The sequence below is a fragment of the Rhinoderma darwinii genome, unplaced genomic scaffold (assembly GCF_050947455.1).
Source record: "Rhinoderma darwinii isolate aRhiDar2 unplaced genomic scaffold, aRhiDar2.hap1 Scaffold_108, whole genome shotgun sequence".
Classification (NCBI taxonomy): domain Eukaryota; kingdom Metazoa; phylum Chordata; class Amphibia; order Anura; family Rhinodermatidae; genus Rhinoderma; species Rhinoderma darwinii.
Genome location: NW_027461950.1, coordinates 307,166 through 323,090, shown reverse-complemented (window position 1 = coordinate 323,090; position 15,925 = coordinate 307,166). Strand labels below are relative to the sequence as shown.

Here is a 15,925-nt window from a genome sequence, read left to right as displayed (position 1 = left end):
CTTCTTTACCGTGAGAACTGTGAATCTATGGAATAGCCTACCGCAGGAGCTGGTCACAGCAGGGACAGTAGATGGCTTTAAAAAAGGGTTAGATAATTTCCTAGAACAAAAAAGTATTAGCTCCTATGTGTTGAAATTTTTTTCTTTCCCTTTTCCCGTCCCTTGGTTGAACTTGATGGACATGTGTCTTTTTTTAGCCGTACTAACTATGTAACTATGTAACTATGAGAAAGGTTATCTTGGATGGCGGATAGAGAATTAAAGGGGTCACAGACTGCCAGGAGCACATCATCAGCCTAAAGACCAATTTTATGAGCCTTAGATCCTACTTTAATGCCCTGAACTTTTGGATTAAGTCGTATTCGATCTGCGAGGGGTTCCATCGCTAAGGCAAACACAATGGGAGAGAGTGGGCAACCCTGACGCGTACCGTTCTTTATTATAAAAGGGTCAGACAAAAACCCCGAAGAGAGAACTCTAGCAGAGGGAAATGGGTATAATGCAAGAATGGAGGATTTTATACGACCCTTAAATCCAAAATATTCAAGAAGCTGAGACAGATAGCCCCAATGTACTCTATCGAACGCCTTCTCTGCGTCCAAAGCAAGAAGCAGAGAAGGCGTCCGAGAGGTCTCTGCACACTGAACCAAGTCCATAAACTGCCGAGTTCCATCAGGGGCCTGACGTCCCGCCACAAACCCAACTTGATCTGATTTAACCAGTTGAGGAATAATATGATACAACCTAGTCGAGAAGATTTTTGCATATATTTTAATAGCTGAGTTTAACAGAGAAATAGGACGAAAATTAGCTGTGGACGTGGGATCCTTATCTGGTTTAGGAGGGGTGACTACCGTATTGTAAAGGGCACTATAATAAGATTGGAACTGTTCGGCTGTTGGCCTAGGATCTATAACTTTATTACCCTTTTTATCCAAGAGATACATAATGCGGGAGCGTGGCGAGGACTGTTTTTTATTTTTTTAGCCAAAAAAGCACCGGCTCTATTATTATGTGCATAGGTAGTCATTTGCATGCGTTTGAGATAAATGTCGTACTGAGACGCAAGCAATGACTGTAATGTCAAACGCAAGGTCCTCAATTCTGAAGAGTAAGCAGGTGTGGGTGTAGCTTTATTTTTTAAATCTATAACTGCTATCTGATTAGTGATATTAAAAATCTCCTTTTCCCTCTTTCTCTAAGGGCTCATTTACACGAGCGTATTATACGTCCGTGCAGCGCGCGTGATTTTCACGCGAGTCGCACAGACCTATAATAGTCTATGGGGCCGTGCAGACAGGTGCGTGATTTTTACGCAGCGTGAGTCCGCTGCCAAAAACTCACGACCTGTTCTATATTTGTGCCCTGTTCGCGCATCACGCACCCATTGAAGTCAATGAGTGCGTGAAAACCACGCATGTCACACGGAAGCACTTCCGTGGGACAAGCGTGATTCGCGCAACAGCACTGAAAAGGATGAATGAAAACAGAAAAGCACCACGTGCTTTTCTGTTTACAAACATCCAAACGGAGTGTCATAATGATGGCGGCTGTGCGAAAATCACGCAGCCGCGCATCATATTCTGATGCCACACGGAGCTGTTAAGTGCCTTTTGCGCACGCAAAACGCCACGTTTTTTGTGTGCGCAAAATGCACACGCTCGTGTAAACCTGGCCTTAGCCTGAGAACAAGCTTTAATCAATAACCCTCTCATAAATGCTTTATGCGCATTCCACAAAATGTAAGGACATGAAACAGTTGCCTGAAAAATAATGCTTCAATTCTTTTAGCAAGGTTGGGGCATGATCAGAGTGATGGAGTATGTAATCATTCAAACGCCATTGTGAAGGAAGAGAAGACGACATTTTCTCATTTATGGAAAGCGAGATTGGAGCGTGATCAGACCAGGTTATCTGTCCAATTACAGAAGATTGTGACTGTAGGAGTGCCCTATTATTACCCAGAAACAAACCGATCCCAGAAACATGAAAGAAAGTATAATCCCTCTCACCCCCATGTTGGCATCTCCACACGTCATACAGGCCTCCCTCTAACAAAGACCATGCAAAAGGAGAAGACTGTCTAGTCCTAGCAGTGGAGTCTATATCTGGGTCAATAGTCATATTAAAGTCTCCACCTACAACTAGCATACCTTGTGTTAACGCCTTGATTTTCGGGAGTAGGGAATTCAAGTAATGATGTTGGCGTTTATTGGGGAAATACACATTAAAGATAGTATACAGTATGTTATTGATTTCACACACCAATCCCAAGAATCTTACTTGGGGATCTGTAATAAGAGATTTAAAAGTGAAAACTACCGAGTTTTTAATAGCGATCATAACCCCCTTACGTTTAGCCGGGCACGAAGAGGTGAAAATATGTGGGAAAAATTTATTCGAGAATTTAGGAATTTTCTCCACATGAAAATGTGTTTCCTACACCAATAGAACGTCACATTTTAAAGCCTTGGCCTGACGCCATAACAAGCTTCTTTTAAAGGGGCTTTTAAGTCCTCTGACGTTAATTGAGGAAAAGCACAGTACCATACTTAATAATCCGAAAGCAGAAGCCATCAAACGTGTGGAGATACCAACATGACAGTGGTAATGCGACAGCAAAACCCATCCTTCTAAGAAAAGCCTTGATGACCAACACAATCTGAAGTAAAAAATTCAGAGCAGCCAAATGACATAAAAAACAAACTTTTTCCTCAATTGTTTTTTGGGTTTCGTTTTTACGGCTTTCACCGTGCAGTACAAACGACAACTTATCTCTATTCTGTGACTCAATACGATTACGGTGATACCAATTTTATATACTTTTTTTTTTATATTTTACTACTTTTATTGATAATAAACGTTTAGTTAAAATAAAAATGTTTTGTGTCGCCACATTCTAAGAGTCATAACTTTTTCTTTTTTGACTGATTGATCAGTGTGAGGGATTATTTTTTGCGGGATGAGCTGTAGTTTTTATTGGTAGCAGTTTTTGGTACGTAGAAATTTTTGATCACTTTTCATTAAAACATTTTTAGTGCTAAGTTGACCAAGAAACAGCGATTTTGGCGTTTTACATTTTCTATTTTTTACAGTATTCACCTTGCACATTAAATAACGCTATATTGTAATAGTTCAGACCTTTACGGATGCAGCAATACCAATTTTGTTTACTTTTTTATTTTTTACATTACTTTAGGGGGAAAATGGGAAAAGGTTTTTTTAACTATTTGTTTTTAATTTTTTTCACTACTAAAAACATTTTTGCACTTTTTTTACACACTTTATTAGCCTCCCTAGGGGATTTGAACCAGCGATCATACTAACGTATTGCAGTATATTGTCATTTTTACAGGCTTAAGTTAACCCCTTAAGGACGCAGCCTAGATTTGGCCTTAAGGCTCAGAGCCCATTTTTCAAATCTGACATATTTCACTTTATGTGGTAATAACGTCGGAATGCTTAAACCTACCCAAGCGATTCTGAGATTGTTTTCTCGTGACACATTGGGCTTCATGTTCGTGGTAAAATTTGGTCGATATATTCAGTGTTTATTGGTGAAAAATTGCAAAATGTAGAGAAAATTTTGAAAAAATTGCATTTTTCTGAATTTAAATGCATCTGCTTGTAAAACAGACGGTTATACCACCCAAAATAGTTACTAGTTCACATTTCCCATATGTCTACTTTAGATTGGCATCGTTTTTTGAACATTCTTTTATTTTTCTTGGACGTTACAAGGCTTAGAACATAAACAGCAATTTCTCATATTTTTAAGAAAATTTCAAAAGCCTTTTTTTTAAGGTACCTCTTGAGTTCTGAAGTGGCTTTGTGGGGCCTATGTATTAGAAACCCCCATAAAGCACCCCATTTTAAAAACTAGACCCCTCAAAGTATTCAAAACAGCATTTAGAAAGTTTTTTAACCCTTCAGGCATTTCACAGGAATTAAAGCAAAGTGGAGGTGAAATTTGCAAATTTCATTTTTCTTGCTGAATTTCAATTTTATTCATTTTTTTTCTGTAACACAGAAGGTTTTACCAGAGAAACACTACTAAATATGTATTGTCCAGATTCTGCAGTTTTTAGAAATGTCCCACATGTGGCCCTACTGCGCTCGTGGACTAAAACACAATCCCTAGAAGCAAAGAAGCACCTAGTGCATTTTGAGTCCTCTTTTTTATTAGAATATATTTTAGGCAGCATGCCAGGTTTGAAGAGGTGTTGAGGTGTCAAAACAGTAGGAATCCCCCAATAGTGACCCCATTTTGGAAACTACACCCCTCAAGGAATTCATTTAGGGTTGTTGTTAACACTTTGACTGCACAGTTTTTTCACAGCACGTATTTGAATTGGGCTCTGAAATTAAAAAAATGTCATTTTTTCCAATAAAATGTCATTTGTGATCAAAATTTCTTATTTTCACAGGGAACAAAATACCCCATTTTGTTGCCCAATTTGTCCTTAGTGTGGCAATACCCCATTTGTGGTGATAAACTGCCGTTTGGGCCCATGGGAGGGCTCAGAAGGAAAGGAGCGCTATATGTTTGTTGGAGTCCAGATTTTGTTGGATTGGTTTTCGGGTGCCATGTCGCATTTGCAGAGTCTCAGAGGTATCAAAGCAATGGAAACCCACCAAAAGTGACCCCATTTTGGAAACTACACCCCTCAAGGAATTCATTTATGGTTGTTGTTAGCATTTTGACCACACAGTTTTTTCACAGCACCTATTTAAATTGGGCTGTGACATTAAAAAAATGACATTTTTTCCAATAAGATGTAATTTTTTACCAAAATTTCTTATTTTCACAGGGAACAAAATACTCAATTTTGTTGCCCAATTTCTCCTGAGTGCATCAATACCCCATTTGTGGCAATAAACTGCCGTTTGGGCCCATGGGAGGCCTCAGAAGGGAAGGAGCGCTGTGTGTTCTTTGGAGTACAGATTTTGCTGGTTTGGTTTTCGGGTGCCATGTCGCATTTGCAGAGCCCCAGAGGTATCAAAGCAATGGAAACCCGCCAGAAGTGACCCCATTTTGGAAACTACACCCCTCAAGGAATTCATTTATGGGTAATGTGACCATTTAGACTCCATAGTTTCTTCACAGAACTTATTTGAATTGGGCTGGGAATTAAAAAAATATATATTTTTTCCAATAATATGTCATTTTAGCTCAAAAATTCTTATTTTCACAAGAAATAAAATACTCCATTTTGTTGCCCAATTTGTCCTGAGTGCGGCAATACCCCATTTGTGGTGATAAACTGCCGTTTGGGCCCATGGGAGGGCTCAGAAGGAAAGGAGCGCTGTGTGCTTGTTGGAGTACAGATTTTGCTGGATTGGTTTTCGGGTGCCATGTCGCATATGCAGAGCCCCAGAGGTGTCAAAGCAATAGAAACCCACCACAAATGACCCCATTTTGGAAACTACACCCCTCAAGGAATTCATTTATGGCTGTTGTTACCATTTTGACCCCATAGTTTTTTCACAGAACTTATTTGAATTGGGCTGGGAATGAAAACAAAATTATTTTTTTCAAATAATATGTAGTTTTGGCTGAAAATTTCTTATTTTCACAAGAAACAAAATACCCCATTCTGTTGCGCAATTTGTTCTGAGTGCCGCAATACCCCATTTGTTGTGATAAACTGCCGTTTGGGCCCATGGGAGGGCTCAGAAGGAAAGGACCACCATTTGGCCTACTGGGGATTTTTTAGTGCGAAGTCATGTATGCAGAAGCCCCTGAGGTACCAGTACAGTTGAAACCCGCAAGAAGTGACCCCGTTTTAAAAACTACACCCTTAAGGCATTCATCTAGAGGTGTAGTGAGCATTTTGACCGGAGACCTACACCCCATAAACTGTAATGTGGGTTCTCCCGGGTATGGCAATACCCTACATGTGGCTGTTATCAGCTGCCTGGGTACACAGCAGGGCTCAGAGGGGAAAGACGAGGGGGGATAAGCTGTGCGAAGTGCATCAGGGTAAGTAAAATTGGGGTAAATTATAAACCAAGGGATGTATGATAAATTTTAAAACACTTTCATACAGAGCTCTGGTTATTCGGGACACGTGTCACATTGATATATTGTGTCATCCATTATCGCCCTCTTATAGCAGACTTTGCACCTCTTTTGACTTTTTCCGTTCTTGCCAGTTTGGGGAACTTCTCCTGGAAAGTGTTGCCCTGGTACGATGCGTGTGGGCCCGCTTCCAGAAGTACTGGGTGCCCCCCCTTCTTGGTCCCTAAAGATTAGGTTCTTTATAATCACCTCTTGAAATTCCAGGAAAGTTCCCGTCTGGCCTGCACATCGACGTAGCATGTACGCATTGTACAATGCCATCTGTATGATGTGGCCGGCCAGCTTCTTATACCACACCGCATGGCGCTGTAGGGCTTCAGGGCTTGATCTTACAAGTCCATCCCTCCCATGTACCTATTGTAGTCCAGGATGCAGTCTGGTTTGGGGGTGGCCTTTCCTTCATATATCCTAAACCTGTAGGTATACCCGGATGCACTCTCACAGCTTATACATCTTCACGCCATACCTTGCCCTCTTACCCGGCAGGTACTGGCGGAATTGAACCCTCCCTTTAAAATGTACCAGGGACTCATCAATAGAAATACACTTCTCGGGGGTGTATGCTTGGGAAAACCGGGCACTGGAACGGTCTAATAGGGGTCTCCGTTTATACAAACGGTCAAAACTGGGGTCATCTCGGGGTGGGCACGGCTCATTATCAGTATAATGTAAGAAGCGAAGTATTGCCTCATTTATTTATTTTTTTAGGTTCCAGTTCAGTTCTGAAGTTGCTTTGAGGGGCCCATATATTAGAAACCCCTAACAAATACCCCATTTTAGAAACTAGACCCCTCAAAGTATTCACAACAGCATTTAGAAAGTTTATGAACCCTTTAGGTGTTTCACAAAAATTTAGTAGAGGTGAAATTTAAATTTTTTTTTTGTCAGAAAATGCTCTTTATACCATTTTTTTTATAACACAAAAGGATTTATCAGTGAAACGCAACTTAATACGTATTGCCCAGATTCTGCAGTTTAGAGAAATATCCCACATGTGGTCCTAGTGTGGTAATGGACTGAAGCGCCGGCCTCCGAAGCAAAGGAGCACCTAGTGGATTTTGAAGCCTCTTTTTTATTAGGCACCATGTCCGGTTTGAAGAGGTCTTGTGGTGCCAAAACATTGGGAACGCCCCAAAAGTGACCCCAATTTGGAAACTAGACCCCTTGAGGAATCCATTGTAGTTTTCTTGGGGTGCATGCGGCTTTTTGATCAGTTTTTATTCTATTTTTAGGTGGCGTGGTGACTAAAAAACAGCAATTGTACGATTTTTTTTAATTTATTTTTTTACAGCGTTCACCGTGCGCTATAAATGACATATTCACTTTATTCTGCGGGGCGATACGATTACGGCGATACCAGATGTTTATAGTTTTTTTTTATGTCTTATGGCGTTTGCACAATAAAATACGTTTTGTAAACAATCATTCACTTTTTGTGTTACCTTATTCTAAGAGCCAAAACTTTTTTATTTTTCAATCAATAAAGCCGTGCGAGGACTTATTTTTTGCGTAACGAACTGTAGTTTCGATCAGTACCATTTTTAGGTACATGCGACTTTTTGATCTCTTTTTATTCCATTTTTTGGGAGGTGAAGTGACCAAAGAATTGTGATTGTGGTACGGTTTATTATTATTTTATTTTACGGCGTTCACCGTGCGGGATAAATAATGAAATAATTTTGTAGTTCAGGCCGTTACGGACACGGCGATACCAATTATGTATAGTTTATTTGTTTGTTTATATATTTTTATTAATAATAAATGACTGATAAGGTAAAAAGGGGGATTTTTACTTTTAATACTTTTAAATCTTTTATTTTCTTATTTTTTCACATCTTTTTTTAACTTTTTTTTTACTTTATTACTTTGTCCCACTAGGGGACTTGAGGGCAGGAGGCCCTGATCGCTATTCTAATACACTGCACTACATGCGTAGTGCAGTGTATTAGAACTGTCAGCTACTCACTGACAGCAAGCATAGTGGGTCCTGACGTTGTCAGGACCCACTAGGCTTCCGTCTATGGCATAGCCGGACACCATTGTTTGGTGTCCGGTTGCCATAGTCACCATCGCCGGCCGCTATCGCGTAGCAGGCCGGCGATGGCAGCTTAACCCCTAAAAAGCCGCGATCTCTATAGAACGCGGCTTTTAAGGGGTTAATCAGCGGGGACACAGCGATCGGTCCCCGCTGTAGGAGCTGTGACAGCTGCTGAACAAGACAGCAGCGTCACAGCTCCTGTATATGTCGGGAGGACGGCCGAAACGGCCGTTACTCCCGAGACGTACTATTACGGCATGGAGCGCGAACGATACAGCTGCCATGACGTAATAGTACGTCAAGGAGCGGGAAGGGGTTAAGTGAAGGCAGCTCTGGGTGCCATCATTAGGCCCATGAGCTGCCATTACAATCATTGTCACCCCCTGATCTAACTGGGGGGGGGGGGTGATGAACTGTCAGAGGGGGCCGCCCCCCTTTTTTCAATGCCTCAGATGCTCGCGATTGACCGCAGCATTTGAGGGGTTAAACAGCTAGGAACAGCACGATCACTGCTCCCGGCTGTTAGTCCCGGGTGTCCACTGTAAAACACAGCCGACACACGCAGCATATGGAGCGCACTCTAAACATCACCACCCGCACCCGGATGTAATAGCACGTCACGGTGCACAAAGGGGTTAATGGTCTCTTTTACGCAAAAGTAATAATTGCAAGAAATTGGATGGCTGGTAAATCCCCAATTGTTATGGATTGGTTGAAGTTGGTTAAGACAATTAAAGAATATGAGAAAATAAGAGCAGACAAGAAAAATTGTATAACAAAGTGGGAGGAAATATTGGGGATATGGAATTGATTGGTGTTCTATAGGAAGGTATAATTATTATTTTATCATAAGAAGGTTATAATTTTATGGTACTTAATGATCTTTGGGGTGGGAGGGGGATGGGATTGGGGAGATATATGTTGTCTGATGTAAATTGTGCAGATAAATTGTTGAGCATTATGATATTTATAATCACTGGATATTGAAATGTTGTAATGTTTTTATTACTGAAATTCAATAAAGATATGTGAAAAAAAACAAAAAACATTAGATGTGTGTTAGAATGTAAGGTAAGTGTGAGGTCATCAGTGATGTCATAATTTACCTTTTCTATAAAAGCTGCAGATCGGTCACATTCCGTTGAGCCGCTATAGACCAATAGTTTCTTGCTTTTTGGTACGTCGCTCTCACTTGACTTTTTCTTGAGTCCTGTGACTTCTAGAAATCTTGCTTTATCCAGAAGCTTCAGATCCACGATTCAGAGGTAAGAGGAGAACATGTAGAATGTTTCTTGTGAAGTATTGCAGCGAGTTCCATGTGCTGCCACTGTAAGAATGTTTCTCTTTCACCCTCTTACTGGGTTAGATTCTAAGGTCAGGCGCAATAAATGAAATACAAGATTGAGTGTATGAAAATGTATATTGTATAAAGAGTGAAATGACTGTTAGTTATTCTGAGACTTCTATGGAGATTTGTACATAGCGACAGCCATAAACAATGAACTTTACAGAGACACTTTTTCCTTATCATCAATAATTACATGGCAGGTTATAGTTACCATCCATGGTCTCCCCACACTCCAGGAAGTCTCCTTTCCAGTATGTCCCTCCTCAAGTGGCCTCCCAAGTGGCTGCCCTCATGTCATGCTTGGGTCTTTTATGCCCCCTTGTCTGCCCCTCTTAGAGACAAATAGTGTGACCTTCCTGATAAAAAGAACTTCCCCCCTCATGTAACATGCGGATATAAAATATTGGTGCCACTTATCAACCTCCTTTAGCATTTATGACATCCTGAGTTTGTGCATGGGTAAGCCTGGGTTCACACTACTGGTTAGCACCTGTAAGAGATACCTGTGAACGTCGGGGTCATTTATTGTGAGAATCAGGGTAAACAATAGGAATCTTGCAAACGGATGAGACGCATTTCATTAAGAAACGCAACTATACCCATGATCCTCCATCTTTGATTTACCCAAATAAAATACCCTAACAGTGATCACAATATAGTTACATTTTACCTATACTGTAAAAAACAAACGCAGGCTGGGAGGGCAAAAACATTTAATTTTAAGAAAGCCAATTTCCCTAGGATGAGGGCTGCAATTCAGGATATAGACTGGGAAGAACTAATGTCAAATAATGGAACAAATGATAAATGGGAGATTTTCAAATCTACTTTGAGTTATTATAGTGCAAAATTTATTCCTACAGGTAATAAGTATAAACGACTCAAATTAAACCCCACATGGCTTACACCTTCTGTGAAAGGGGCAATACATGACAAAAAAAGGGCATTTAAAAAATACAAATCTGAGGGTACAGCTGTAGCCTTTGTAAAATATAAAGAGCTTAATAAAATCTGTAAAAATGTAATAAAATTAGCAAAAATACAAAATGAAAGGCAGGTGGCCAAGGATAGTAAAACAAATCCTAAAAAATTCTTCAAGCATATAAATGCAAAAAAGCCAAGGTCTGAACATGTAGGATCCCTAGATAATGGTAATGGGGAGTTGGTCACAGGGGATCAAGAGAAGGCAGAGTTACTAAATGGGTTCTTCCGCTCTGTATATACAACAGAAGAAAGAGCAGCTGATGTAGCCGGTGCCAGTGCTGTTAATATATCAGTTGATATACTGAATTGGATGAATGTAGAGATGGTCCAAGCTAAATTAAATAAAATAAATGTGCACAAGGCTCCGGGACCAGATGGGTTACACCCTAGAATTCTTAAAGAGCTTAGTTCAGTTATTTCTGTCCCCCTTTTCATAATATTCAGAGAATCTCTAGTGACTGGAATAGTGCCAAGGGACTGGCGCAGGGCAAATGTGGTGCCTATTTTCAAAAAGGGCTCTAGGTCTTCCCCGGGTAATTATAGACCAGTAAGCTTAACATCCATCGTGGGGAAAATGTTTGAGGGGCTATTGAGGGACTATATACAGGATTATGTGACAATAAATAGCATTATAAGTGACAGCCAGCACGGTTTTACTAAGGACAGAAGTTGTCAAACTAACCTAATCTGTTTTTATGAAGAGGTGAGCAGAAGTCTAGACAGAGGGGCCGCTGTGGATTTAGTGTTTTTGGACTTTGCAAAGGCATTTGACACTGTCCCCCATAGATGCCTAATGGGTAAATTAAGGACTATAGGTTTAGAAAATATAGTTTGTAATTGGATTGAGAATTGGCTCAAGGACCGTATCCAGAGAGTTGTCGTCAATGATTCCTACTCTGAATGGTCCCCGGTTATAAGTGGTGTACCCCAGGGTTCAGTGCTGGGACCACTATTATTCAACTTATTTATTAATGATATAGAGGAAGGGATTAATAGCACTATTTCTATTTTTGCAGATGACACAAAGCTATGTAATATAGTTCAGACTATGGAAGATGTTCATGAATTACAGGCAGATTTAAACAAACTAAGTGTTTGGGCGTCCACTTGGCAAATGAAGTTTAATGTAGATAAATGTAAAGTTATGCATCTGGGTACCAACAACCTGCATGCATCATATGTCCTAGGGGGCGCTACACTGGCGGATTCACTTGTTGAGAAGGATCTGGGTGTACTTGTAAATCATAAACTCAATAACAGCATGCAGTGTCAATCAGCTGCTTCAAAGGCCAGCAGGATATTGTCGTGTATTAAAAGAGGCATGGACTCGCGGGACAGGGATGTAATAATGCCACTTTACAAAGCATTAGTGAGGCCTCATCTAGAATATGCAGTTCAGTTCTGGGCTCCAGTTCATAGAAAGGATGCCCTGGAGTTGGAAAAAATACAAAGAAGAGCAACGAAGCTAATAAGGGGCATGGAGAATTTAAGTTATGAGGAAAGATTGAAAGAATTAAACCTATTTAGCCTTGAAAAAAGACGACTAAGGGGGGACATGATTAACTTATATAAATATATTAATGGCACATACAAAAAATATGGTGATATCCTGTTCCTTGTAAAACCCGCTCAAAAAACAAGGGGGCACTCCCTCCGTCTGGAGAAAAAAAGGTTTAAGCTGCAGAGGCAACAAGGCTTCTTTACAGTGAGAACTGTGAATCTATGGAATAGCCTACCGCAGGAGCTGGTCACAGCAGGGACAGTAGATGGCTTTAAAAAAGGGTTAGATAATTTCCTAGAACAAAAAAATATTAGCTCCTATGTGTAGAAATTTTTCCTTCCCTTTTCCCTTCCCTTGGTTGAACTTGATGGACATGTGTCTTTTTTCAGCCGTACTAACTATGTAACTATGTAACTATATATAATATTACATATAACCTTATATGTGGCTTTCATTTTCTGAAACCTTTAAATTCTTACACCACCAGAGGGCGCAGTGTAGAGGAGTGCCGCTGTCTCCTCTGGCTGCACTGTCCTGTCTCTGCCTTGGGAGGGCGCTCTTCATGCAGTTATCACATGTTTATTGGGGAGGGGGCTGATAATTGAGGACAGAGAAGTCTAGAATCTATTTTCTTTTTGGAAGATGATTTAGAAACATGTAACCACACGATGATTTCTCGCCTCAGCAGATTTGTGGATATGAAGATCATGAATAGAAAACATCAGACATTCTGTGTGGACACAAATCAAGAGCTCAGAAATGCTTTGGACACCTGGGATTTGGTGGAAGAAGACGTCTTAGGAGCCTGTGTCCCTTATTTCATCCACGAGAAGGCGGCTGAAGATCTCTTCACTTATACGGATGTGTTTCAGAAAGCCATTCTGAGTAGCCTGTTACCATCTCAATACAACGCCGCCATGTGCCGCTTCTTCATCAGAGTCATTCAGTACAGAAGAGACGCGGCACACTACCTGAAGGAATATATAATCAATGTGCTATGTGAGCACTTGAAGGTGGAGTACATGAAGGGACAATACTATTCCTACGCCATGACTAAGAAGGTTATTGTCTGGCTGAGCATCCTCCATCTTGAAGCGGTGGTCGGGGAACTGAGATACAACATCGTTTATGAGGATTTCAATGCTGCCATTGTCGACACTTTGACAGAAGTGACATCTCTGTGTGCTACAGTCATCATGCCACACATCTTGGACATGCTGCCAGTGCTGGGCCAAGTGGTCAAAAATGCTCCTGACCAACTATCTAAGGAGACGTTGTGCTATGCTATAAGACGTTTATGCGGCAGCATCCAAGAATATATTGTGAAGGGTGGCAGCTGCAAAGTGCAACTTATGAAGGCCATAAGCAACATGAAGGCCAACATTTCCACCTGGTTGCCTGATGTCCATGCTGAGCTTCAAGACTCCACCAAAGTTGCCCTGGAATTCTTTACTGTACCCGAATCATCAGAGAACCAGCCGACCGAGCCAGTCAATGACGAGTTACAGACCCTTCCTCACGCCGAGCTCCTAGAAAAGTACAGGGAGCAAGTTGCGGCGGAGAATAAGGAACTGGAAGATACAGAGAAGCAGCGTATTGGGATGAACATGCTTGTGACATCTCTGGTATCTGGCAGGAAAATAACAAAAGATTTCCTTCAGTTTCTGCTCAATGCCCTGAAGAATGCGGACCCGAAGGCCAAAATGACAGCAGCTATGTTCTTCAATGAGGCTTTGAAGCATCCAAGACTTATAAAGCAGAAATACCAAGAGTGCGCAATCCAACATCTGCTGAAGATCATAGAAGAGGACGATAACATCTTGTGCAGCATCGCCATGGAGGCACTGGGGAATGCCACCACCGGAGCTACAAGACTGGTGGAGAGCTACAAGAATAAGATCATTGCCCACATGGAGTTTAGACTATCAAAAACCAGCAGCATCAAGATCATCATGGCGGCACTGAGGGTGCTGTCCTCCATTATCAGACACCTAAAGCTTTCTGTCCTCAGTAGACAATTCATTAAAATATCCCGGGAGCATATGGACTATCCGGATGGAGAAGTCCAGATTGCGGCCATAAACCTGTTAAGAGATCTGACAGAGAGCTGCCGCCTTCCGCTATTTGGATATTTTACAGACAAAGTCAGGAGCTGTATACCAACTTTACTCCTGAAATTACATAGCGACAACCAGGAGATAGTAGCAGCCAGTACTTCATCTCTGCAGAGCTGCCTCTCCTACATCAAAGGAGCCAACATTCGGGGATTTTTCCGGACGGAAATCTCTCCAAACATCAATGACCTGAAATCCATCTACAGCTGTCTGGCTCATAACCACCCAAAATTGATGAAGACCGTGCTCCTCCAGATCCCAAGCTATCTGGTCAACTCAGAGGACAAAGAGGCTGTAGTCAGACATGTTGAATTTGTTAAAGATGCCATCAACCATGATGTCATGTAAGACCTGGACTTATATAGTCTCAGCCTAGCTCTGGCCACACTGCACTGCGAAGGCTTCTCATGTAATATCAGAAAAGCCACTGAAAGGGCCATCTCCATCCTGGCCACCAAGTGGTTTTACATCGGCAGTGCCAACAAATAAATAAAATGCATTTATCAGGGATGAACCGCTGAGGACAGAGACATCAAGGTTGTAGATCACTTCCCCATGTACTATCCAATGGTTGTGGACATCAATATCAGCTGTCAAGACCTGAACATCAATATTAACATCTAGGGGGCAGAGCTAGCAGTCTGACTTGCGAACGAGCCTCAGGCCTACATCGAGGAGTGTGAACAAGGCGCGGACTCACTGGCCGGTGGAGTCCAGCGATGCCAGTTATCCATCAACATTAGATGACGGAGACCAAGGACTTAGCTGGCGAGACAGACTATACAGTCAGTGTATGGGCAGCATGGTGGTGCAGTTTGGGGAATATGCCCGTCATCAGATCATAGAGACGGTGTATAATGACAACTCCACATATAATATACAGATGTAATGACACGTCAAAAAATAAAAGTCTACTCTGTTTTATATTGAAATGAATGGGTGTGCAGCCTGCAAGTGACTGAAGCTAATAAAAAGTATAGAGCACTCATTGTTTTTTATTGTAGACTAGATACTTGAATTTTTTATACTGAGATTCATATCCTAAAAGGTTTTTAAGCGGGTCACAAATGGTACAAAAGGTACACCTTAATATAATTTATCTTTATATTGGGGAATGTCAGGTCTAATAATTCCACTGGCCATCTAAGTATGAACAACAATGAAGAATAATGATGCTGGGATCCTGTTACTGCCGGGTGATGCCTAATAGGCCAGAATTAATGACGGAACTGACTATAATACAACTGAAATGACTTGATAATGGTTCTGTTTCTGAACAGAAGTGAGAAGTCAATGCTTGAATGAAAATTATTGAAAACAAGAAATTTATTTCCTTTCTAATGAGAAAATTCCTAATGCCGTAGTTCACACACTGAAGTGAGGCTGCCACTGGCTGCAGATTCCAGGCTGGAACTAGTGAACAGGGGGCCGTTGCCGCCTGTCTGCTAGTTTCCATCTGGAATCTGTGGCATATGGGCGCCTCACCAGTTGGGAATAACTCTTTAGACAGCCATTGAAGCCTATGGGTAAGTTTTTGACGGATCCGTTGCCAAGCAACGGCAGGGCGTGCCAAAGTTCCCAGCATTCAAGAGACAAGATGGATGTGGAGAAATTGATCAGCCTGGTGCATGACCACCCAGAACTATGAGCAGGGGTGAACCTTGCCCCTCTGCTGCCTGAGGCGAACTATAAAAAGACGCCCCCCCCCATTTATCAGAGTTTTCTCATTACTAGCTTTACATAACAAACACGCAGCATTTACATTTTTTTAACCTCTTAACGCCGAAGGACGGATATATCCATCCTCTGCAGCTGCTAGTTCGCGCAGGAGGACGGATATATCCGTCCTGTGATGGCG

The 15,925-nt window shown here is 41.5% G+C and overlaps 1 protein-coding gene across 1 annotated transcript; it reads left to right on the top strand.

Moving 5' to 3' along the window:
* The first annotated feature begins 9,304 nt into the window (after nt 1-9,304).
* LOC142699018 (uncharacterized) lies at nt 9,305-15,010 on the top strand. The gene is made up of 2 exons (XM_075847961.1): nt 9,305-9,385; nt 12,642-15,010. The coding sequence occupies exon 2, from the start codon at nt 12,652-12,654 to the stop codon at nt 14,413-14,415; it is 1,764 nt and encodes a 587-aa protein (XP_075704076.1). The 5' UTR covers nt 9,305-9,385; nt 12,642-12,651; the 3' UTR covers nt 14,416-15,010.
* The last annotated feature ends 915 nt before the right edge of the window (nt 15,011-15,925 follow it).